This window comes from Colias croceus, chromosome 27 (genome assembly GCF_905220415.1).
Source record: "Colias croceus chromosome 27, ilColCroc2.1".
NCBI classification, from domain to species: domain Eukaryota; kingdom Metazoa; phylum Arthropoda; class Insecta; order Lepidoptera; family Pieridae; genus Colias; species Colias croceus.
The window spans coordinates 6,662,209-6,689,548 of NC_059563.1; the positions used below are offsets into that span (position 1 = coordinate 6,662,209).

The 27,340-nt window shown below is 34.6% G+C and overlaps 1 protein-coding gene across 1 annotated transcript in view; it reads left to right on the plus strand.

Annotated features, from left to right (window-relative positions):
* The window catches only part of LOC123703715 (probable ATP-dependent RNA helicase DHX35), a 52,293-nt gene that overhangs the window by 22,076 nt on the left and 2,877 nt on the right, over positions 1 to 27,340 (plus strand). Inside the window, exons 3-15 of the mRNA XM_045651807.1 lie at positions 144 to 308; positions 5,458 to 5,538; positions 7,242 to 7,301; positions 7,649 to 7,808; positions 8,918 to 9,015; positions 11,070 to 11,316; positions 11,906 to 12,047; positions 18,578 to 18,697; positions 19,366 to 19,529; positions 24,011 to 24,138; positions 24,501 to 24,647; positions 25,700 to 25,790; positions 26,431 to 26,581. Of these exons, the coding sequence (XP_045507763.1) occupies positions 144 to 308; positions 5,458 to 5,538; positions 7,242 to 7,301; positions 7,649 to 7,808; positions 8,918 to 9,015; positions 11,070 to 11,316; positions 11,906 to 12,047; positions 18,578 to 18,697; positions 19,366 to 19,529; positions 24,011 to 24,138; positions 24,501 to 24,647; positions 25,700 to 25,790; positions 26,431 to 26,581 (1,754 nt within the window). The remainder of the gene's footprint in view (positions 1 to 143; positions 309 to 5,457; positions 5,539 to 7,241; positions 7,302 to 7,648; positions 7,809 to 8,917; positions 9,016 to 11,069; positions 11,317 to 11,905; positions 12,048 to 18,577; positions 18,698 to 19,365; positions 19,530 to 24,010; positions 24,139 to 24,500; positions 24,648 to 25,699; positions 25,791 to 26,430; positions 26,582 to 27,340) is intronic.

Here is a 27,340-nt window from a genome sequence, read left to right on the forward strand (position 1 = left end):
TATTATAGGTTTTAGTAGACTGTGATAATAGTTTAGCTGCCTGTATAATATCTGTTTATTCCGTCATAACTCATCATAACGGTTGGGCCTGTATTTTAGATTAGTTTATAAACAATTTGCAATAGTTTACATTTCATTCGCAGTATCTCCACGAAGTCGGGCATAAGGTGTGCGTCACACAGCCGCGCGTCACCGCAGCGGTAACGCTCGCGACGCGCGTCGCGGAGGAGCGCGGCGTGCGTTTGGGCGACGAGGTGGGGTACGCGGCGGCTATGACCGCGCAGAGGACCGTGGATACAGGGATTGTGGTAAGTTTTTAATACGTTTTAAGTGGATTCATTGTTGTATGTTTGTTAGCTGTAAAATACCTTTAATATATATATAGGAGTTAAACGGATATAGTGTGTTACATTGGCAAATACTTAAAGGTAGGTATAGCTGTTATATTGTATACTAAATACTCGCTACGGGTTTACTTGTGATAAAAAATGGTAGGAATAATACATCTTTTTAATACATATATAAAATGCAAAGGATCTATCCACGCACAACCCAAACTAATGGACCGATCCATATACCATTTAGCATGCCAGATAGTTACTATGATTATTTGTAAAATTTATAAGGCCACGCGAGTGAAGCCGCGGCAAACAGCTAGTGATAATACATAATATATTATTTCTTATTATTTGATCGTCTGATGTTTTCTGATGGCAGATTTTATTCCGCCTTTTACAGAGAAATTTAAATATCTCATATTTATTTCAATCACTAATATAACTCGATTATATAATTTAGATTAGGGATATCACTAATCGAAGTATAATTTAAAGTTAATAAATAGTTAATACGTAACGAATTAAATATATCCATTAGGGTGGTACCACGATAATGGATTAATTACAAACACACGACCCGCATGTGTGCAGTTGACCTAAAAACGCATGTGTCGCGCACGTGTGAAAACGCTCTTTTATATGGCGCAAAATAACAATTAAAAGTATGCCGGAAACTTAAATTCAAAAATTTTAAAATACTCAAAATAAAACGTAAAGCTATTGCTAAAGCTAGAATAAAATAATTATGAAACTTAAACTCAAACTTAAGTCACTCTTATTAACAAAGTATTAACACAAATCTGGTAAATATGCAAATGCACTAAGTTTTTAACTCAAACTCAAATATCATATTCAAATAACGAGCACAGCCTAGACTCTTATTAGAACAGCTTTTAAATCTAGACGACATACATATTTATTCTGTGGTCATTCCAACCATGACATCATTACACTTCTTTTAGTACAGTCGAGTAATTAAATACGAAACTATTAATAAATATAATATTATGAAATGTTCGGTGACCTCATTGTTTATAGCTTTAAATTAATATTAATAGCTAAAGAGTATTGTTTGGTTGAACGCGCTAATCTCGGAAACTGCAGGTTCGAATGTTTTTGTGTTGGATAGTCTATTTATCGAGAAAGGCAGGCAAAAACGCTACGAGTCAATAGGAGCCGAGTAGCACATTTTGTAAATGTTCAAAATAGGTATTGCAAAAACGGGAACTATTGAATGCTTCCGTAATAATTTAAATTGTCTATTTTTCCGTAAATTATTTCAGGTGAATCGTACACACTTGTTCTATTTGAAGTAAATATCTACTAATACAGGTAATCTATATCTGTTAAGTACAGTTTTTTGAAGTGAAATGCAGTGGCGTAGCTAGGGGGACAAGGGCCCTGGTGCATAGGGAAAGAATCGGGCCCTCCTCCTCCCCTCTTTCCGCGTAGTTTGAACTTATATTATTTGCCTTCAAAATTATTGATAAGAATAAGAATAGAAAACAGTTAGTGAACTTATCTCTAGTAGGCTAAATCCATACGTCGTCTCTATTAGACTCTCCATGTGTTTAATAGAAGGTTTAATAGAAGAAAAAGGGAATAAATAAATAACGACGCACATGACAATATCGAATATTTATTATACAGATGAGATTAATTAATGGAAAAAACGATTTTTAACAGAATTCCCCGCCCAATTCACAATCTCTTGCGCGCTTTAATTTTTTATAATCTTCAGTTTACTGAAAGATCTTTCTGCTACCGCGGAAGTAACAGGAATTGTATGAAACAGTAGCATCGCTGTATACACTTCCGTAAGGTCACATTCGAGCACGCCAAATTTTGTTTTAATTTCTTTGCAAAGCTGGCGAATAGACCACGTCTCCATCAGTTGAGGGAGAATCAGATGATACACATTAAGAAATTAGAGCGAGAAATTGGGTCCAATTATATCGCAATATTTCTTCTGAAACTGATCACAGGCCGTTCGGTGTTTGAGAGGGTAGTCAATACTGTAAAGCCCGGCATTCACTACACGCGCCGCGAGCCGAGCCCCGAGCCGTACCAATCCGTGGACAAATCCGTCATCGCCCACACACTACACGTCTATCACTATTCGTCTCCAGACGGCGAGCGCCGCGCCGAGCCGCGAGCCGCGCACAACTACACATACACACGCAGATTTGTACGCGGACTTGTCGCCAGCTACAAATCCAGCGGATGGGTGCGCCTGTGAATGGTACCCTTAACACTGTAACCGTTGCTGCTGCGAACAGTATGAAAATCGGTGATGTCATCTAATTTTGACAGTTGAACACTATTTTACTGGAAACATTGATGAATTTAGTGTATCGAACTGTAAACAATCCAGTGTAACTGTTAAAATCTCAGTTTGGACAGGAAAATTCTGTGTTCCACTGTAAAATGAAGTGGGTACCCCGTTGTTTAAGCAGTTTACACTGCGATATTTACTGTTTCTTTTTTTCCGTGAAGTAGCTCATTTGTCAATTTGAATTTGAGTTTAGAATAACGTTGTTATTTTTTGTTGTCGATCATGTTGAGAGCTATCATAGATTATACGGTTACCGTTGTGGTGCAACCGGTATCGAATACATATTTTGTCATCGGAATTTTTTTTAGCGAAAATGAGTTCTAGCAGAATTTGGTGCCAGATGGATGGATGTGCGGAATAGAAATCATAGCATTAGTGGTTATACTTGATGAAATAAGGCTGGTAGTAGGGAATTACGAATTACAACAGTCAGCGACACACCTAGTGTCAACTATTGTAGTACGTCCCAGACCCCAGAAAGTTGAAAACATCGCCACAAATATCATAAATGAGAACTCATGCAAGGCAAGAGCGAATGAAAGTTTCATTAAAAAGTTGATGGGTGGCGAATTGGTCTCACTACCGTTAAGCAGAGCTTATCGCTGATCCAAAATATATTAATTTTTTTTTTTTCAAAGCTGAGGTTTGAGGGCCCCCTGAGCTCCGGGGCCCTGGTGCACTGCACCACCTGGCCATATGATAGCTACGCCACTGGTGAAATGAAGTTTAGTGTAACATTTTTTCGTTACGCGTGACATTTATCCGTTACGCGCCATCTTTTTCTTATCCCTACCACGCGTGATTCGACGTATTTCTGTAAAGTTGCATATAGTAAATTATTTTTTGAAAAATAAGGTCATAAAGAAGTTTCACATCTTACGTGTGTACACTTATAGTACACGCACGGATTTTCTGTGAAAGAGTAACATACATCCAACCTCACAAATTATCACGTTTAATATTTTAGCAGACTCGTAACTCGAAGTATAGGATACATTTTAAGATGACCAAAGTAAGCCTTTAATAATAAGATTTGTCGTTAAAACTAAGAAACTAGTAGGATATAATTTTAAATGACCAAAGTAACATAATTTGGCCGTTAAAAAATCAAATTATAATGGCTCTAACGTTAATTGAGACAGGTATACAGTCGACCTGTTGACCTCAGCCCGACCCTGGTGGACCTTATCAATGTCCATTACGAACTTAGATTTTTTCTTAGTCATTACATATTCAGGTCATGAAGGAATTTCAACCTTTGTACAAGGAGAGAAAGTGCATTTTTGTTTATGCTGTGTAAATTTGATTTTTTGTTACTCATTAATCAGGTCAATCATACAGGAAAATGAACCTTTTTATTAAGGGAGAAAGTTCCTTTTTGACTGTAGCGAGTTATTTGGTAGGATGGTAGTAATTATTAAGGTATAGGAAAGGAAATCAAGATAAAGTTTAAGGGCCAAGGTTGTTAATCGGTTGTTATGATAATAGCCATTTATGAATATATTTATACAATTATTCCTTTATTTTGTTTGCTCATTTAGTAAAATGTAACGTTATAGAGCGTATTCTTTCGAAATAAGCATCATGTAGCTTTATATTTGTGAAAGAATTTAAAAAAATGGTAATTAGCTATCCGATTTTATCCATAACAAAGAACAGGGACAAATCTAAATTATTTAGATTCTAGATTCTAGACAAAGGTACAGTTAGGCATCAAGCAACTGGTTCGAAGCTTATATATAGGTAAAAATTTATAGACATTAGACAATCTTAATTTGGAAACTTGATGGTTACTATACTGGGAGATTTACTATGCTAATATTGTAGACTAGCTGCGTTTCACGTTTTCACCCGCGTGGCTCCGCTCCTGTTGGTCTTAGCGTGATGATATATAGCTTATAGCTATCCTCGATGAATGGGCTATCTAATACCGGAAGAATATTTAAAAATCAATAATTTTATAGGGTTTGATAATTTTCAATTAAATAATAATATTAAATGAATCTTTATCAATCTTTTATCAATGCTATGGTCACCGTTCAACCTTGCATGCTGTAAAAAGTGGTTTGAAGTTAGTTTTTTTTATCTGTTCGTCAGTGTTCACAAGGTAAACGGCTGTTACGTTGTCAATAGATATAATATAGGTCAAAGGAATAAAAAAATAATAATGTTATTATTAGATTGGGTGATATTTGTGTACAGTATGGAATGGTTGTTTTTATAGCAATTTGAAGATATTTTTTGAAAGAATACACAATTGAATATTGAAGAAAGAACTCTATACTAGGTATTTTAGATCTACAGGGTGTCCTACTGTTGGTATACTAAGCTGAAAGGAGGTTATAGTTCTGCATACGCTGAGTACAATTCTAGACGCACTTTTTTTTCTTAAAACTCTATAATATGAACAGTGAACACCCATAACATTAGCAACCCGCCCAACTTTGCCACTAGCACGTGAGCTATCGTTTAAGATTATGTTTTCATAGACAAAATGCTCACATTAGAAAAGCGGTACATGCCGGCTGCGCGAAGCTAGAGAAGAAAACATGGATTTTCAGGAAAAATTTTGCAAAAATTTTTTTACATTATCAGTGTATGCAAAACTACAAGACCCTTCGCGCTTAGTGTACCAATAGTGGGACACCCTGTATACTTAGTACTTACTCTGTAACTATCTAACTACTAAACAACTTTTAACTGACTTATACTGAAAAGGCATTATCTAATGTATTTTCTTTTTCTTTACACATTGATTAAATGTATATTTATATTTATTTTCAGTTTATGACAGAAGGTGTGTTGTTACGAGAAATGTTCGCATCGCCGCTGTTAATGCAGTATACGTGTATTGTTTTGGACGAGGTGAGATATATACTATTCTACCATTTTACTGCTATTCTAATGGCTTGGCAGTTGGCACTGGTTGCTTGGAAGATATTGCTAATCTATACTAATATTATAAAGCTGAAGAGTTTGTTTGAACGGGCTAACCTCGGGAACTACTGGTCCGATTTGAAAAATTTTTTCGGTGTTAGATAGTTCATTTATCGAGGAAGGCTATGGGCTATATATCATCATGCTACGACCTACAGGAGTGGAGCCACGGGGGTGAAACCGCGCGGAGCAGCTAGTCAACAATAAAGTCGCCATTTGCATTTGTCTATGCTTCTAAAAAACTGTACATACCTATTATTTATGTTTGGATAAACCAAGAAATTAATAATGCTCTACAATTATACTTTCCTATTTATTTACAAGACTTACTTACAACTTTACTTCAATCCTACTTTTCTTCTATCCAACTTTATTACACCTTTTCGAGTATCGTTTTAGTATTTTATAAATTTAAATGAAATCGTTAAAAAAACTTCTTGTTCAATGATTTTCCAACTTAGCACCTATGTACGCCTTTTTACAAGAGGATAAAAAAATATTATAAGAATGAATAGGGGCATTTTCCTAAAAAAAAATTGCTCATTTCGATCAACTTTATGAAAAAGTATATTATTAAGTATACTATAAAATCGAAAGTTTCCATGTTTCCCGCGCAGTTGGTTAATTTCAATCATTTTTTTTTCTAATATCTAATAATATTGAAATTACTAGTCAATATTAAAGTGCAATAAAACGATAAGTTTTGATTAAAAACTGGCCCTTATCTGATGCGATTAAACAATATATGTAGTTGACACACAACACCTGCTTCCTTATCTAATCGAAAATATTTTTTATATTGTATTGATTTTAGATAACATATTGGTATAATCTTGAGTCATTGATATTAGTTAAAAAAACTGGTTTTAATTAAAAATAGGGTCAAATCTCGTACATAATTGTTTACTTAGGAGAAGCAGATATAATCGAGTTTTCTAGTTTATAAACTTAATAAACTAACATAGTTTGTAAATCTTAGTGTACTTATGCCACACCCCGGACACGCCATACAAAATTATCGTTTCACTGTAGAGATTGCAAATGTGTGTATTAACTTTTTAGGGTTGGCACATTTGTGACTAGTAGAAGAAAGAAATTCGCATTTTTCTGATGAAATACATCCGTAAACACAATATCTAACAATTTTCTACGAAAAACTATACTCACAAATCCAAAATAATAAAATGACTTTAAATTTGATTAATGTTGTCAATCTTCGTTGCGTATCGTCCTTGCGGAAAAATGCGGGCCATCTATAGCGTGATCGTGCGGGGTGAGGTGTTTAATTTTGGCGGGAGGCGGAGAGTGTCCGTTCTGTAGCGTTTAGCTACTATTATGTATTCTGTGCTTATGCTACAAATAAATAGTTAATTGAATGATGTTCATAAACTAACATAAACTAACTTCTTTTTAACAGTACTTAATACTTATTAGTCTTAGAAAATTAAGCCGAAAATGGGCCATCAGCGGACTTCGATATTATTGGACATGTCAAGGAATAACTGTCGCGATTTTCAAAACTGCACGAATTATTTCCGCTAATTTTACTTATTTTCTCGGACTTTATAATGCCTGAAATAAATAATTAATTTAGTTATTTCATAATATGTATATCATTTATTTACTTTCAGGTGCACGAGCGATCTCAAATGACGGATGTTTTGATGGGACTCTTGAAGAAAATAGCTAAAGTAAGTTACTATAGAGATCTTTTATTAAAGAAAATGTATTATTATTTCTAAATACAACTGTAGTTGCATTATTTCACTAATAACTAAATACAAACAACGGTAAAATAAGCTGAAGAGCAATAAGATAATATTATAAAGCTGAAGAGTTTGTTTGTTTGTACGCGCTTATCTCAGGAACTACTGGTCCGATTTGAAAAATTATTTCGTAGTTAGATAGCCCATTTTTCGAGAAAGGCTATAGGCTATAATATATCATCACGCTAAGACCAACAGGAGCGGAGTTTTGCGGGTAAAACCGCGGGGCACAGCTAATCCAGTATATGCTAAGTAAAAAATACTATTTCCAGAAACGCAAGAACCTAAAAATCGTAATATCATCAGCGACAATGGACGCGGATTTCTTCCAGCGTTTCTTCAATTTGCGAGATGCGCACGGACAGACAGACACATCTGCTGTAATGTCAATTCAGGGCAGGAGTTATCCGATCGAAGTGTTTTATACTGAAGGTATGTATGAAAAACATTTATAGGTGAAACAATGAGAAACTATTGATTATGCGACGTTCGACTCAACTACCCTCACTTTGCTAATAGTTGTTGACTTGCTGCGATTTGTTATCAACTACCTACATCAATTAGGTAGCTATGTAGAATAGCAGTACATTCTTATTACATTCAAACTAATATTTAACCCGGCCTCGTTGTCGGAGTATTTAAATAACCCTCCATAATTAATTATAATTAGGTAGATATGTGAAATAATATTAAATAATGACTCAGTGCGCACACCTTGCGCAGTAGTACCGAGACTATATCATCGAGCTACTGACTCAAGGAATATAAACCATAGCATGGCCCGTAACCCCATGCATTTCATATCAATTCAATATCGACATTATGTTGTACAACATAGAGCACATTATAATAGGAAGGTATAGCCACATAACAACTACTCTGTTATAATTTTCTCACATCTTATTACATTCAAACTAATATTTAACCCGGCCTCGCGTGTTTATTCTTACAATAGATACTTTGTAATTTAATGAATATACAGTAATCAATATACAGTTTTGTAGAATTTTTTTAACAACAACTCATTGACGTACTATAAACAACTCAATTCACAATGAGGTTCATAAATTGTCCGAAACAAAACTCTGCCTTTAATTTCATTTAGCAGAGTTTTCTTATAAGCGTATGCAATAGAATTTGGACATTATTGCTACAAAATAAAGTGCTTATTTAAATGAATATTCTATACAACACGGACATTTTTTGACGATCTTTTTAATAGGCGATTTAGCGTAGTTGTTTGTAGTATGACTATGTAGAAACTGCTTTCCGCCGCGTCCGCGTTAAAATGTAGAAGCCCTTCTGGCTAACATTGAGAGACACCACACAAAAAAAAAAAAAAAAAGTCTATCTAGTTAAATAAATAAAGATCACGAATTTGATTTTAAAAACGACAGGGAATGTAGGATAAAGAAATATGTTACATAAAATATTTTTTTTAAGCATTTGAATGATTAATTCAATCAGAATTAGATATTCAATGTATGTATTAAATATTGCCTTGAATTTGGTTAAAAAAATATAATTTTTCTTAATTTCAGAACCGGTAGCGGATTATGTGAAAGCTGCAGTGGAAACAATAATAAAAATACATGAAAACAAACCGTTTGGAGATGTTTTAGCGTTTCTGACGTCACAGGTAAGTTCTAACTTGGATAACTTAGTTAAATTAAGTTATAATGAACATATAAGTGTTATAATTTGATAATATATTATTTCCTATCATTGTGCAGTTCTGACAAAACGAAATAATGCATTAATTTATGCCCGTCGTTACAAGGTTACGTTGTTGAGTTTTGTTGAACTGTCAAATGTTGCCTATTCAAATGACTACTTAGTTATATAAAATTTGCAACAATCATAGTAGTCATAAATCTTAGATAAATTATAAAGATTAACAATCTATTGCCATTTATCTTAAAAATGTAATAAATATTATCACAACTATTTATAATTTATTTAAAATTGTGAATTACATATCAGATAAGTAATCTATGTTGCATTTATAACGTTAAGAAAAATAAGTCATTTTTGTTTTATTTTCATTTCCAAAATACTCGGGTACCACCAGAAGGACGGTACCCGGATCTTTGGAAGGCTTACGTGGGGACACGGATCCAACACGCAGAGGCCCTTTGAGACTTTTAATGTGTTGTGGGACACAAGCCGCAGCCTGCCCATGATTGCACTATAGAGATACAGCCCTAGGCAGTCCGCGGCCGATGTAGGACTATTGCAGGGTATGGAAATTTAATAATTGGGCTATGGATTGGGATGCTAAATGGACTGGTACTGGGGACTATGGGAAACTATGGCACCTGCCTTTCTACTAAAAGAAAGTAAAAATATGTTGGCAGGTGGTGACTCGCCCTCTCACTGTATGGGCCCCCGAAATAAGTCGCTGCAATAGTGCGACAAGGGGGCAACATATTGTGAGCAGCTAAGGGTGGAGAGGCGTCCCTGGACTTTAAACTCCGATCACGCGCTCCCTGAGGGTCCAGCATCACGTGCCCACTCGCCACTTACGCTTCGCATCCACCCTTCGAGCTAAAAGCTCTCGCGACTCCACTCTGGCCGGCCGGTTAAGGCAAGCCAGAGGTGGGGGTCCTGTCCTCGTCAGGCTTCACTCCGACCGGCCGGTGAAGGCAAGCCGGAGATGAAGACAGGGGCCTCCCCCGGGAGCACTCGGTTCCCGCGGGGTCGCTACTCCCCGACACCCCGCCACAAGGTGTCCTGCGGGTTGACTGATTGCACGGGTGGAATATCTATTGTCACGTAAACAATAGATATCCCAACCGTGGGCGATGGGGTCGTCACATCCCTTTATTTCTGGTATCTATTATCAAAACAATAAAAAAATATAAAAGTTTTGAGTTTTTAACTCACATGAAGCTTGTATATAACATCAAAGCTAAAAGAGACCATACAAAAAAAGTGTAAAATAATTATCTATTCTATACATACATTATAATAAATCTGTAGAAGGGTCAATTCTGTACATTGAAAATATTGAAAAAATAAATACCAGGGGGTGTTACTGGATCAATACCAAACCCAAATATGTGTTTAAAAAATTTTTTGTCTGTCTGCCTGTCTGTCTGTCTGTCTGTATGTTCAGGCATCACGTGAAAACTAACGGTTCGATTTCGATGAAACTTGGTATAATTATACCTTATTATCCTGGGCGTAAACTAGGATACTTTTTATCCTGAAAAAATACGTAGAAAAAAATTAATCTTAATTTTTCAGTTTTATCCATAGACGTTGTTCTGTAGAACCGCGAACACACGTTGCGTATTAATATAGGCCTAGCCGTATTTGGGTCCAATAGATATTTATAAGATATCATTGTCAGAGTTACTCAAAATGGAGAAATAAACCATCCACGCGAAGACCGACATCCGCGCGGACGGAGTCGCGGGCGGAAGCTAGTTTACAATATGTTCAATGTATAAAAATGAAGTACTACTCAACAACGTTTATTTTTGTATTAAAAAAAGACGTGTGTCACTCGGGGACTGCCGCTATTGCATGCTATGCCTTCAAGCCACACCTCCGCCCGTCGGAGTGGGGAGCGTGAGGTTTTTTCGTTACGGAATTTCTTGATTCGGTCCCCGCGCTCAAGGCCCGCGATAGAAGCTATGCAATAGCTTAAAAGAAAGAAATATTTTAAGTAGATGCAATTTGTTTCAGGAAGAAATCCTGTCAGCCCTAGAAACGTTACAAATATACGCCGAAGAGAATAATGAAAAGAATAAATACCGAAAAACGTTTCCTAGCGGCATGCAAGCTGCGAATCTATTAATATTGCCTATGTACGGCAGTTTGCCTTTACACAAACAAATAAAAGTATTCCAAATGGCCGACAGGAATGTGAGGAAAGTTATTTTAGCTACTAATATAGCGGAAACGAGTGTCACCATTCCGGGGGTTGTTTATGGTGAGTGGACGGACGGAATTTTTTTTTAAATATTTTTGTTGTTATTGAAATGAAGTAATTTCAGAAAACTATTTTGGTTTAAGACGGAGCTTATACAGGGTTACTTGTAAAACACCAGCAACCTCGCAGGACAAGATAGCTAACATCATATGTAACAACATTTGTTCTACGACTTTTGGCATAACGCAATAAATTATTTTTAAATAATTTTTTAAACTTTTATTGTACTCTCTTAACATTTGTAAGTCTATGTTCTATTCATTATTGGATGGACGACGCGACACCCCCTTCCCCCTCTCGTTCGCTTCTTGTTTACGTAATTTTTTTGAGGCGTAGAGTTTATAATATTCAAACGGAAAATTAAATGAATATTTATTTTTGTATGAAAATAAAATCTAACAAATTATCAAAAGTCGTAGAACAAAATATGTTGTTGTTTATGATGTTAGCTATCTTGTCCTGCGAGGTTGCCGGTGTTTTACAAGTAACCCTGTAGAAAGATGTACACTGCACACAGATGACACACAAAGATGTGCCACTGCACACAGGCTATATAAAATTATTGTATAATAACTAAATCCTCCCCCAGTGGTGGACAGCGGCTACCACAAGCTGCCGAGCTACTGTCCCACACTGCGCGTGGAGTGCGTGTGTGTGTGTTGCGTGTGTGCGCGGGGCGCGCGGCAGCGGGCCGGCCGTGCCGGGCGGGACCGACCCGGCGAGTGCTACAGGTATGTACATCATCATTCATCATCATTCACCATCATCATTCATCATCATCATTCACCATCAATCATCATCATCATCATCATCATCACTCATCATCATCACTCATCATCATCACTCATCATCATTCATCATCATCAATCATCATCATCACTCATCATCATTCATCATCATCACTCATCATTCATCATCTTCAATCATTCATCATCAATCATCATCATTCATCATCATCATCAGTCATCATCATTCATCATCACTCATTCATCATCATTCATCATCATCATCATCATCATTCATAATCATCATTCATCATCATCAGTCATCATTCATCATCATCAGTCATCATCATCATCATCAGTCATCATCATCATTCATCATCATTATCCATCATCATCATCCATCATCATCAGTCATCATCATCATTAATCATCATCATTCATCATCATCATCATCATCATCATCATCACTCATCATAATCATTCATCATCATTCATCATCATTCACCATCATCATTCACCATCATTCACCATCATCATTCATCATCAGTCATCATCATCATCATCATTCATCATCATTTACCATCATCATTCATCATCATCATTCATCATCATCATTCATCATCATCATCATCATCATCATTCATCATCATCATTCATCATCATCAGTCATCAGTCATCATCAGTCATCAGTCATCATCAGTCATCATCATCTCATCATTCATCATAATTCGAATGATGATGAATGATGATGAATGATGATGGAATTTATTTATTTATTTATTTATTTATTTATTTATTTATTTATTTCAAGAACATAGTGGCTTACAGTCACGCCAAAGCACCACTATGCTATACAGTACAATTTAATCATTATTAACACAATTCAAGTCAAAATATACAAGTCAAAATACAAAAGAAAAATACTTATATCTAACTGCAATTAATTTAACGTTATGACAATACAAATAATAATAATATATACAGATATAATAGGACACAATACAATGGAAATTTACAGAAACAGAAGAAATCAGACAGATTAGAAAGTTACTCAATTTAATTAAAAATTGCTATCCAGATAATAAATGGCGTACCGAATAAATACAGTCATACTGTCAGTGAAGAAGTCAAGATGTTGGTACTGGGCAAGCAAGTCTCCGAGCAACTTTCGCGCTCGCGCGGTGGGCGCGTTCCTAGCGCGGTGCGTTCGCGTGAGCGGCTGTGCAAAGAGGCGGTGCGGCCGCCGCGCGGTAAGCGCGCCGTCCCCACCACCCCTTGGTAGGCCGAGAATCATTCGCTCCAGAACATCGCGGTTATCAATTTTGTTGTGCATTATCAAGTAATAATGCACCACCAACAGAATCTTTCTCCTGAGTGCCAAAGTATTCAAACCCACCATACCCAATACGTACATCGATGGATAAAGATGTGGGTAATATCCGTAGCGACGTTTGTATATACATCGCGCAAATTTACGTTGTACCCTCTCGATCATTAAGGAGTATTTCGTTTCATATGGGTCCCAGATCATAGCACCATACTCCAGTTTGCTACGCACATAGGCATTAAATAGAAGCATGGCAACTCTATTGTCTTTAAATTCTGAGGAAACTCTAATAATGAAGCCAAGGGTTTTGTTAGCTTTCTTGCAAATATCCATCATATGTGAATGAAAGTCCAGTCTACTATCTACGATTAATCCTAGGTCACGTATTTCATCAATTTTTTCCAATGGAACGTCAAATAAATTATAGGTCATATAAGTCATATAAATGAATGGAATGATGAATGATGGTGATGAATGATGATGATGAATGATTATGATGAGTGATGATGAATGATTATGATGAGTGATGATGATGATGAATGATGATGAGTGATGATGAATGATGATGATGATGATGATGAATGATGATGACTGATGATGACTGATGATTATAAATGGTGATGGTTGATGGTGAATGATGATGAATGATGAGATGATGATGACTGATGATGAATGATGATGATGAATGATGATGATGAATGATGATGATGATGAATGATGGTGATGAATGATGATGGAATGATGAATGAAGGTGATGACTGATGATTATAAATGGTGATGATTGATGGCGAATGAAGATGATGAATGATGATGAATGATGCGATGATGATGACTGATGAATGATGATGATGATGAATGATGATGAATGATGATTGATGAGTGATGAATGATGATTGATGATGATGATGATGATTGATGGTGAATGATGATGATGACTGATGGTGAATGATGATGAATGATGAGATGATGATGACTGATGATGGTGAATTATGATGGTGAATGATGATGAATGATGATGACTGATGATGAATGATGAATGATGATGAATGATGATGATGAATGATGATGATGAATGATGATGATGAATGATGATGATGAATGATGATGATGAATGGTGAATGATGATGACTGATGATGACTGATGATGAATGATGATGATGGTGAATGATGATGATGAATGGTGATGATGAATGATGATGATGAATGATGATGATGGTGAGAAATGATGATGAATGATGGTGATGATGAATGATGATGAATGGTGATGATGAATGATGATGATGGTGAGAAATGATGATGAATGATGATGATGAGTGATGATGAATGATGATGAATAACTGATGATGAATGATGGTGATGATGAATGATGATGAATGATGATGATGAATGATGATGATGATGAATAATGATGATGATGAATGGTGATGATGAATGATGATGATGGTGAGAAATGATGATGGTGAGAAATGATGATGAATGATGATGAATGATGATGAATGATGTTGATGAATGATGATGGATGATGATGGTGAATAGTGATGGATGATGATGGTGAATAGTGATGGTGTATGATGATGATGTATGATGATGATTGATGATGAATGATGATGAATGATGAATGATGAATGATGATGAATGATGAATGATGAATGATGATGAATGATGATGATGATGATGAATGATTATGATGAGTGATGATGAATGATTATGATGAGTGATGATGATGATGAATGATGATGATGATGATGATGAATGATGATGGATGATGATGGTGAATAGTGATGGATGATGATGGTGAATAGTGATGGTGTATGATGATGATGTATGATGATGATGATGATGAATGATGATGATGAATGGTGATGATGATGAATGATGATGATGAATGATTATGATGAGTGATGATGAATGGTGATGATGATGAATGATGATGAATGATGATGATGAGTGATGATGAATGATGATGAATAACTGATGATGAATGATGGTGATGATGAATGATGATGAATGATGATGATGATGAATGATGATGGATGATGATGATGATGAATGATGATGGATGATGATGATGAATGATGATGGTGAATTATGATGGTGAATGATGATGAATGATGATGACTGATGATGAATGATGATGAATGATGATGATGATGATGAATGATGATGATGGTGATGACTGATGATGATGAATGATGATGATGATGATGAATGATGATGGAATGATGAATGATGGTGATGAATGATGATGATGAATGATTATGATGAGTGATGATGAATGATTATGATGAGTGATGATGATGAATGATGATGGTGAATTATGATGGTGAATGATGATGAATGATGATGACTGATGATGAATGATGATGATGAATGATGATGATGATGAATGATGATGAATGATGTTGATGAATGATGATGGATGATGATGGTGAATAGTGATGGATGATGATGGTGAATAGTGATGGTGTATGATGATGATGTATGATGATGATTGATGATGAATGATGATGAATGATGATGATGAATGATGAATGATGGTGAATGATGGTGATGAATGATGATGAATGATTATGATGAGTGATGATGATGATAAATGATGATGGTGAATGATGATGAATGATGATGACTGATGATGAATGATGAATGATGATGAATGATGATGATGAATGATGATGATGATGAATGATGATGATGGTGAATGATGATGATGAATGGTGATGGATGATGATGGTGAATAGTGATGGTGTATGATGATGATGATGAATGATGATGATGAATGGTGATGATGATGAATGATGATTGATGGTGAATGATGATGATGATGATGAATGATGATGAATGATGTTGATGAATGATGATGGATGATGATGGTGAATAGTGATGGATGATGATGAATGATGATGATGAATGATGAATGATGATGAATGATGATGGAATGATGAATGATGGTGAATAGTGATGGATGATGATGGTGAATAGTGATGGTGTATGATGATGATGAATGATGATGAATGATGATGATGAATGGTGATGATGATGAATGATGATTGATGGTGAATGATGATGAATGATGATGATGAATGATGAATGATGATGAATGATGATGGAATGATGAATGATGGTGAATAGTGATGGATGATGATGGTGAATAGTGATGGTGTATGATGATGATGATGAATGATGATGAATGATGATGATGAATGGTGATGATGATGAATGATGATTGATGGTGAATGATGATGATGATGATGATGAATGATGATGAATGATGATGAATGATGTTGATGAATGATGATGGATGATGATGGTGAATAGTGATGGATGATGATGGTGAATAGTGATGGTGTATGATGATGATGTATGATGATGATTGATGATGATTGATGATGAATGATGATGATGAATGATGAATGATGATGAATGATGATGATGATGATGAATGATGATGGAATGATGAATGATGGTGATGAATGATGATGATGAATGATTATGATGAGTGATGATGAATGATTATGATGAGTGATGATGATGATAAATGATGATGGTGAATTATGATGGTGAATGATGATGAATGATGATGACTGATGATGAATGATGATGAATGATGATGATGAATGATGATGATGATGAATGATGATGATGGTGAATGATGATGATGAATGGTGATGGATGATGATGGTGAATAGTGATGGATGATGATGGTGAATAGTGATGGTGTATGATGATGATGAATGATGATGATGAATGATGGTGATGGTGAGAAATGATGATGAATGATGATGGTGAAAGATGATGATGAATGGTGATGAATGGTGATGACTGATGATGATGATGAATGATGATGATGACTGATGATGATGATGAATGATGATGATGAATGATGATGATGAATGATGATGATGAATGATGATGAATGATGCTGAATGGTGATGACTGATGATGATGATGATGAATGATGATGAATGATAATGATGATGAATGATGATGAATGATGATGATGATGAATGATGATGAATGATGATTGATGAGTGATGAATGATGATTGATGATTGATTGATTGATGGATGATCATCATTCATCATTGTCAATTGTCATTCATCATCAGTCACCATCATCATTCATCATCATCATTCATCATCAGTCATCATCATTCATCATCATTCACCATCACCATTCACCATCATTATCCATCATCATCAGTCATCATCAGTCATCATCATCTCATCATTCATCATCATTCACCATCAATCATCACCATTTAAAATCATCAGTCATCACCATCATTCATCATTCCATCATCATTCATCATCATCATTCATCATCATCATTCATCATCATTCACCATCATCATTCGTCATCATCAGTCATCATCATTCATAATAATCATCCATCATCATCATTCATCATCATCATTCATCATCATCATTCATCATCATTCATCGTCAGTCATCATCATTCATCATCAGTCATCATCATCTTTCACCATCATCATTCATCATCATCATTCACCATCATTCATCGTCATCATTCATCATCATTCATCATCATCATTCATCATCATTCATCATCATTCATCACCATTCATCATCATCATTCATCATCATTCATCATCATCAAACTCAAAGTCAAACATTTATTCAATTAGACTTCTCATAAAAGCACTTTTGAATCGTGAATCGTCATACCATTTTTTAACATATTTACTACCGATTCGGAAAGCAGTATACATATGTATTATATTGAGAAGAAGCATCAAGAAACTACATAGTTGCCCTTTTAAAATCATGTCAATATTACAATTTAATTTTATAGTAGAGTCATCATATAAAAGGCAACATTTAACAGTTCAACAAAATTCAACAATGTAACCTAAAACCTTGTAACGACGGCATAGAATAACATGTTATTTCGTTTTGTTAGAACTTAGAACTGTACATTTGCTTATTTTTTTTCAATTACAACTACATATGCGAAAGTAACTCACTCTGTCTGTCTGTGTGTTACTCAATCACACCTAAACTACTGAACCAATTTTCATTAAATTTGGTATGGAGATATTTTGATACCCGAGAAAGGATGCTACTTTTTATCCCGGGAAAATGACGCAATCTCGGAAATCCCACGGGAACGGGAACTATACGGGTTTTTCTTTGACTGCGCGGGCGAAGCCGTGGGTGGAAACCTAGTATTTTAATATATTTAATTACAGATTATACACGGAAGAGGAATTCGAGAAATTACCTCAAAGTGTTCCGCCAGAGATTTGTAGGAGCGACTTGAGTTCTGTGCTTTTGCAGTTGAAAGCTTTGGGAATACATAATTTATTAAGGTAATTAATAATTATGATTAATTAATTGGAATAATCAATACAGATTACAGATCTATACTTATATTATAAAGCTGAACAGTGAGTTTGTTTGGACGCGCTAATCTCGGGAACTACTGGTCCGATTTGAAAAATTGTTTCACTGTTAGATAGTCCATTTATCGAGGAAGGCTATTATATCTTCACGCTAAGACCAATACGAGCGGGTAAAACCGCGGGGCGCAGCTAGTATGGATCTAAAAGACAATAAAATCTAATGTATACAATTCTCGTGTAGTGAAACTCATACGAAACGGCTTGACCGATTCTCATGAAATTTTGTGTGCATACTTAGTTTATAGCCTTCCTCGATAAATGGGCTATCTAACAACGAAAGAATTTGTCAAATCGGACAGAGTTCCTGAGATTAGCGCGTACAAACAAACAAACTCTTCAGCTTTATAATATAACTAGCTTCCGCCCACGACTTTGTACGTGCATCCCCGTTTTTCCCCGTTCCCGCAAGAATTTCGGGAAATCCTTTCTTAGGGGACGCCTACGTTATGACATCTACCTGCATGCCAAATTTCAGCCCGATACGTCCAGTGGTTTGGGCTGTGCGTTGATAGATCACTATAACAGTCACCTTTGAGTTTTATATATATAGTTTAGATTATAATATATTGTTACAGGTTCACATTCCCCACACCACCGCCGGCAAAAAGTCTATTATCCGCTTTAGAACAATTATACGCGTTGAAAGCAATCGATAAAACTGGCAATTTGACGCAAGAAGGAAACAAAATGGCGGAGTTGCCGCTCAAACCGATGTACGGGAAAATGCTGTGCGAGAGCGGTATGTTTGTCTTTTTTGAAGCTATTGCATAGCTTCTATCGCGGGCCTTGAGCGCGGGGACCGAATCGAGAAATTCCGTAACGAAAAAACCTCACGCTCCCCACTCCTTGGGGCGGAGGTGTGGCTTGAAGGCATAGCATGCAATAGCGCAACCGCCCCACTCCCCGAGTGACACACGGCGTTTGTTTTATATCATTCTAATGTAATAGGCCATCCACACGTGTGCCGAACAACGTGACAAACAACGAACATTATGAATTTATATTTTTTACCCGACTACGGCAAAGCAAAAGGAGGGTTATGATTTTGACAGGCTATGTATGTATGTATGTATGTTCATCTGTTCCCTCGTAACGTCTAAACTACTTATCAGAATTAGACAAATGACATATCATTAGAAGCGTCTTAATTGTCCGCTGGTTATAGGCTATATGGGGTTTCACAAAATCTAATGTGGCGTCCTCTATCGGACAAAACATACAAAGAAAAAAAATAAAGTTAAGATAAATATCCCGTGTTTAGTATCATTTGAAAGCGCTTTCCTTGTACATTTTGAATATATATATATATCACTAGCATTTTCTCGTGACTTTACCTGTATTCATGGGCTGATTGCATATAATTCACATCTTTTCGTCCATAGCTTCTTTATTAGTTCATCAGTTTAACTTTTGTTAATATTATGCCCCCAAATACACTTTAACACCAAAATAGTACAAATAATATAAAGTGAAAACCTCCTCCTCCTCCTCCTCCTAAAATCAAGCAAAAAACATTAATTAACTTACAACAAAAACACAATTCTCATAGCTTTACTACTGATATGGGTTTGGATAAAAATACTTTAAACTATAACATAACTAAGCCACTAATATTAAATAAGGAATGTGACGGTACCGACAAAAATAAAATTACCAATTGTCAACAAACCATAACAGATGTCAGCACAAAGGTAATAAAACGTAAAATTATAATTATGGGTGATGAACGCGTTAGAAATTTGTCTATAAGTATGCTGGAAAAACGGAAAAATAAGTGGAACGACTGTTATGAAATATTTGGCTTGACAAAACCGCATGCTTCTTCAAGTGAAATTTTAAACAGCTGTGAAAGTTTGATACAATCTGTAAATAATGAAGATATATTAATATTGGGCTTAGGTTCCAATGACAAAAATCCATATATTCTAATTTCAAATTTACTAAAATTATTGGGAAAATTAAAAAATAATAAAATATTTATATTAAATGTAAAATATAACCGTTACTTGAATGAGAAATTTCTTAATACAAAAATGAAACTTTTTTTAAGAGGACATACAAATTGTACATATATTGATATTGATGAAGATTATACATTTTATAATTCCAGACTTAATTATATTGAAAATTTAACAAATAAATTAAATATGGAAATTGACAGCTTAGAATATGCAAATACATTTTTAAATCCCAAAAATATTAAAAAAAGGCTTGCTTCTGCAAAAAAATGCAATACATTCCAAAATAATCAAAACAATTCCTATCCAGTAAAAAAAGGAACTATTCCCTATTATTTTAAGAGGTCAAAAAATGTTTTACATACTCTAAAACCGAACCAGTTAAATGAGGACATACCAAATAGTAATTTAATATTGAAAAATAAAAATACTCCATCAAATTCAAAATTTTTTCGTATCTAAAACACAAATTTTGACAATTTTACATCAAAATAATTATAGCCGGAGCTATTAATAAGTCAGAAGAACTATATTTGGCAATATCACAACTAGATAAATCACACAACATTGACGTAATATGTTTATGTGAAACGTTTATTAAAAAAGGAAATGAACAGTTACTTAAATTACCAGGATATAAATTAATATCATCATTTTCTCGTAAACAAAGAAGAGGTGGAACATGTATTTTGGTTAAGCATGACATTCCATGCACCAATCTAGACTTCATAAGGGATTATGGTTGCAATTTATTATTTGAATGTTGTGGTATAGAATTAAAGCACTTAAATACAGTGATAATTTGTATATATAGAATCCCTAGTCAAAACATAAATATTTTTATAGGAAATCTTCAGGATATATTACAAAGGATTGGATTTAAAAATAAAAAAATAATACTATGTGGAGATTGGAATATTGATATTCTTAAAAAGACTAAGTTTTCAGATGAACTCATTACTTTACTACAGAACTTTAATATTGAATGCTTAATAAAAACACCTACTAGGAAAAATGCATGCATAGACCAAATAGCAACAAATATAAAAAGAAATGTGAACACAGAAGTACTACACCTCGGTTTGTCAGACCATGAAACGGCACAGATATTAAAAGTTAGTATGACAAAGCGCAAAACAAACGTATCCTGGTTTGAGACAAAAAGAGACTACTGTAATGAGAATATTCGTAAATTTTGTGAATGTATGTCATCATTAAGCTTCTCCGAAACACATGAATTTAATAATTTAAATGAATGCTTTAATGCTTTTTATGAGTTATTCAAACTGTTTTATGATCTCTGTTTTCCTATTATTAAGATAAAGAGAAGTACAGGAAAATCTAATCTTAACTGGATAACAAAAGGATTGAAGAAATGTTGTATAAGAAAGCGACAACTTTATCTTAAAAATATATATATTAAAAAAATGTATACTCATAGTTGGAATCATTATGTGAAATATAAAAATATACTAAAAAGGTGCATTCTTAAGTCAAAACAAATTCAAAGTGAAAAATTTATTAAATTGGCAAAAAATAAGAACAAAGCTTTATGGCAAATGATATCTAATAATATTAATGACGAAACTAATATTACAGAAATTGAAGAGATTGTAGTTAATAATAAAATATACAACTCAATGAATGAAATTTACGAACAGTTTAATAATTTTTTTATTGACATCACAAATCAAACGAAATTTAATTTTGATGTAAATGCCATAAAAAAGACTTTGACTACAGAAAGTTGCAATACTATTTTCTTAACACCTACAAACAGTATCGAAATTTGTAAAATAATAAAATCACTTAATAACACTAATTCAGTAGGAACAGATGGAATAAGTACAAAAATATTAAAATCCTGCAGTAACCATATTTGCGAACCGTTGTCTTTTCTTGTAAATTTATCGATGGAACAGGGAACTTTTCCACACGCGCTAAAAACATCAGTGATAAAACCATTATTTAAAAAAGACGATCCAAAAGATATTAAAAATTACAGACCGATAGCGTTAATACCAGTGATATCTAAAATATTTGAAAAAGTAATCTTAGAAAGAATTAGAAATTATATTGATAGAAACAAGATCTTATGTAAAGAACAGTTTGGATTTAGGAAAAATAATTGTGAAAATTGAATTGTGTGTACATTTAAATAATTAAACTAATCAACTTTCTTTTTTAATATTTGCACACCCAATAAATGGGTAGAATGTATTAGCCACATAATATTGTAATGAAAACATCTATAATTTGTAACTACATTTTTGCAAATAAATATAATTTGAATTTGAATTTGAAAAAACTAAAACCCAACTACGACAATAACCGGCGCTGAAAAAGTATAAAACAAGATTTCAGAATACTGAACTGAACAAAGTTGCTAATGTAGTTGCAAGTAAATGGACACAGTAGACTCTACCAAGATGCCTTCGTTGTAAATTGACAATAATGTCATACAATACTATTCTGAAGTATGCAATATTCCACTATGTAGAGATAAATTTTCATGTTTGGAAAGGCGTAGTCACACGTTGTTGAAGTGCTACGGTAGAAAGGTATATTATGTAACGTGTGACTACGCCTTTCCAAACATGAAAATTTATCTTTACATAGTGGAATATTGCATACTTCAGAATAGTATTGTATGACATTATTGTCAATTTACAACGAAGGCATCTTGGTAGAGTCTATAACTGTGTCCATTTACTTGCAACTACATTAGCAACTTTGTTCAGTTCAGTATTCTGAAATCTTGTTTTATACTTTTTCAGCGCCGGTTATTGTCGTAGTTGGGTTTTAGTTTTTTCACTTTATATTATTGGTTTTTATGGCATTCAAATCACGAGTGGCTGAGTTGGTTAGGCATCCGCCCCGGAATGGCGCGAAGGATGCGGGTTCGAGTCCCGCCTCGTGATCGAATTTTTTCTATTCTTTATAAATTTATATTTATAACGAACATTATTTTTCTATAATATTATGTTGTCGCGAAAAGAGTTCTTAAAGTACAGGTCAAGCGTGTGTCGGTTTTTTTGGTGAGATATTTGCACGTGATGGTATAAATATATTCGCAGTTGTAAATTATAAAACTTTTATTCTTTTCCCTATTAATGTAACTGTATTTAAAATCCTATGTCCATAATCTGTTTCTGTGATAAAATTTATCAAAATCTGCTTAGCCATTTTGGCTTTAACTTTAAATATAGACATGATTATAGTATTATTCTTATTTTAATTTATTTATAATTTCAATTTGCAGGCGAATACGGGTGTGTCGATGAAATTCTATCAATAGTGTCTATGCTACAAATGGACAGTGTTTTCATAAAACAGTACACCGGCAAAGCGTGTGCCGCCGCTAAAATGTCCAGGAGGAATAATTTCGAGGTAAGTTTTGGAAATCGCATCGATTTCGGTTCAGCCATTGTACAATAATATCAAGAAAATTGTTATGGACTATATAGCTATAGACTATTTGTAACGCTACTGCGTGTTTATTGTTGCATACCTCATAAACGTATGCACCGATTTGAATGCAATTTTCATGACTAAATAAGATTATTTTTTTTAAATAATTTAAACTAACAAATTAACACAATCGCTAAGATATTTTTTATTGTATTATTATCTATATGGCTCTGAATAAAGTAGTAATCATTCATTTTAATTTATTAAAAAAAAATGTAAATATTTAAAATAATAAACAAAATTTATCATTTTAATGTTATTTATTTTAAATTATTTTTCAGGTAGCAGAAGGCGATATAATAATGTATTTAAATATATTCGATTCCTACAATAAAGTGAAGAATTCATACAGCGACGAGAAAATGTCGAAAAAAGCGTGCAAAGACTGGTGTCAAAGGATGTATATTAATTACAGAGTTATGGAAAAGGTATATATTTGCAACTAGCTTCCGCCCGCGACTCCGTCCGCGCGGAAAAATTAAGATTTATTTTTTTCTACGCATTTTTCCGGGATAAAAAGTAACCTATTTTATGCCCAGGATAATAAGGTATAATTAAACTAAGTTTCATCGAAATCGAACCGTTAGTTTTCACGTGATGCCTGAACATACAGACAGACAGACAGACAGACAGACAGACAAAATTTTTTTAATCACATATTTGGGTTTGGTATCGATCCAGTAACACCCCCTGGTATTTATTTTTTCAATATTTTCAATGTACAGAATTGACCCTTCTACAGATTTATTATATGTATAGATTTGTCCTACTTCACTACATAGTATAAAACAAAGTCGCTTTCTCTGTCCCTATGTCCCTTTGTATGCTTAAATCTTTCAAACTACGCAACGGATTTTAATGCGGTTTTTTTAATAGATAGAGTGATTCAAGAGGAAGGTTTTAGTATATAATTTATTAGGTTTTAGACAAAGCGGGCGAAGCCGCGGGCGGTAAGCTAGTATATTATAAATGCGAAAGTTTGTGAGGATGGATGGATGCGTATGTGTTTCTTTGTTTCCACGCAAATACTACTAAACCGATTACAATGAAATTTAGCACACATATAGAGGGTAACTTGGATTAACACATAGGTTTTATCCCGGAAATCCCACGGGAACGGGAACTATGCGGGTTTTTCATTTAAAATTCATTTGAAATTCGGGCGAAGCTGCGGGCACGGGGCAAGCTAGTGTTATCTATCAATGACAATGATGAATGACTAGCTGTGCTCCGCGGTTTCACCCGCGTGGCCCCACTCCTGTTGGTCTTAGCGTGATGATATATAGCCTATAGCCTTCCTCGATAAATGGGCTATCTAACACCGAAAGAATTTTTCAAGTCGGACCAGTAGTTCCTGAGATTAGCGCGTTCAAACAAACAAACTCTTCAGCTTTATTTAATATTAAGTATAAAATTATATTAAGTAAAAATATTAGATATCCAAATAAATATTATTATATTCAATAATTTATTTTTACAGGCATATGAAATACGGAGTAGTTTAGAAAAACTAGTAAAAGGCAAATTTAATATTGAGAATAAAGTTTTCGAAGGGCCGGACTTAGGTTCAGGTAAATATTTATTTGTTTATTTAATAATGATCTTAATCTAAATATTTTTATTAAAACAAATAGTGTATGTCTTATAAAATGTTTTACACGTTTTTTTCCTACATTTTATCGTATAGTTTCAGTCGATTCTTATTGCGTTTTTTTATTAATGTATTTGCTCTTCAATATTATCATAACTTCCTAGCTAGATCTATTTTTAATCTTAATATATATAAATCTCGTGTCACAATGTTTGTCCTCAATGGACTCCTAAACCACTTAACCGATTATAATAAAATTCACACACCATGTGCAGTTTGATCCAACTTGAGAGATAGAATAGGTTTTATCCCGGAAATCCCACGGGAAAGGGAACTATGCGGGGTTTTCTATGAAAACGCGGGCGAAGCCGCGGGCGGAAAGCTAGTTGTTATATAAAACTAGCGGTCCGTCCCGGCTTCGCCCGTGGTACATCTTTACGTTTCCTTTACATAAGAACACTCCTCGTACTTCAAGGAATATAATAAAAAAGAATTATCGAAATCGATTCAGCCGTTCACACGTGATGCCGCGACAATCCGAAATCGGTTTCATTTTTATAAATATGTATTATGTATACAGATTTTCTTTTTTTTCATACATTTTTTGTTATTTTTTCCAGGAAAATGCATACGAATAATGAAATGTGTTTTAACCGGTTTGTTCCCGCAAGCGGCTTGTCTAACTTCAACGGGAGAATATAAGAGTATCTTTGGAGCCAAACTGTATATAAGTGAAAATAGCTGTTTATATAGAGTACAACAACCTACGTGGTGAGTTTGGTGTTTATAAATAAAATAAGAAAAATGTTGTGTGGTTTTATGAAATCACGGTAAAGGTGCACTCACACACATCAGTCACCGTCAAGTCACCGATGACTGATCGGTGACGGTTTGTGTACGTCACACCAGTCACTGTCATTTTGTCCGTCAGTCACGTCGCCGGTTTGACTGAATCATTGAACACATACATCAGGTTAGTCAGTGATTAGACATGTGTCACGCTAGAGAACAGATACTGCCCTGACGGATAAAATGCCACGTTTCATCGGTAGCACGACGCTGACTGAACTGAGACGTGACGGCACCGGGTGAGTGGGGATAAAACTCAAACTCAAACTCAAACATTCATTTATTCAATTAGACTACTATTTAATAGCACTTTCGAATCGTCATTACATAAATATTTTTAACATTTACCACCGATTCGGAAAGCAGTATCTATGGAGAAGAATCGGCAAGAAACTCCATAGTTGCTCTTTTAAAATCATGTCAATATTACATAATATGTAACTTATATCTAACTTATACATATATATAAAATATATGTAGGTGTATTACTGGCTGGTAGAAGTATTACTGGCTGATGAGAATTACATCGGAACGAGATTTGACAACTGTCGATCTGGCGAAGCGTCGCGTCGATGGTCGGCGGCAGACGTTGCTTGGTTACAAACAAAGATCGTCTAGGGCACCACGTTTGTGACGAATCGCTATTGTTCCGAGCAAGAAGCTTATATCTTATACACTGGA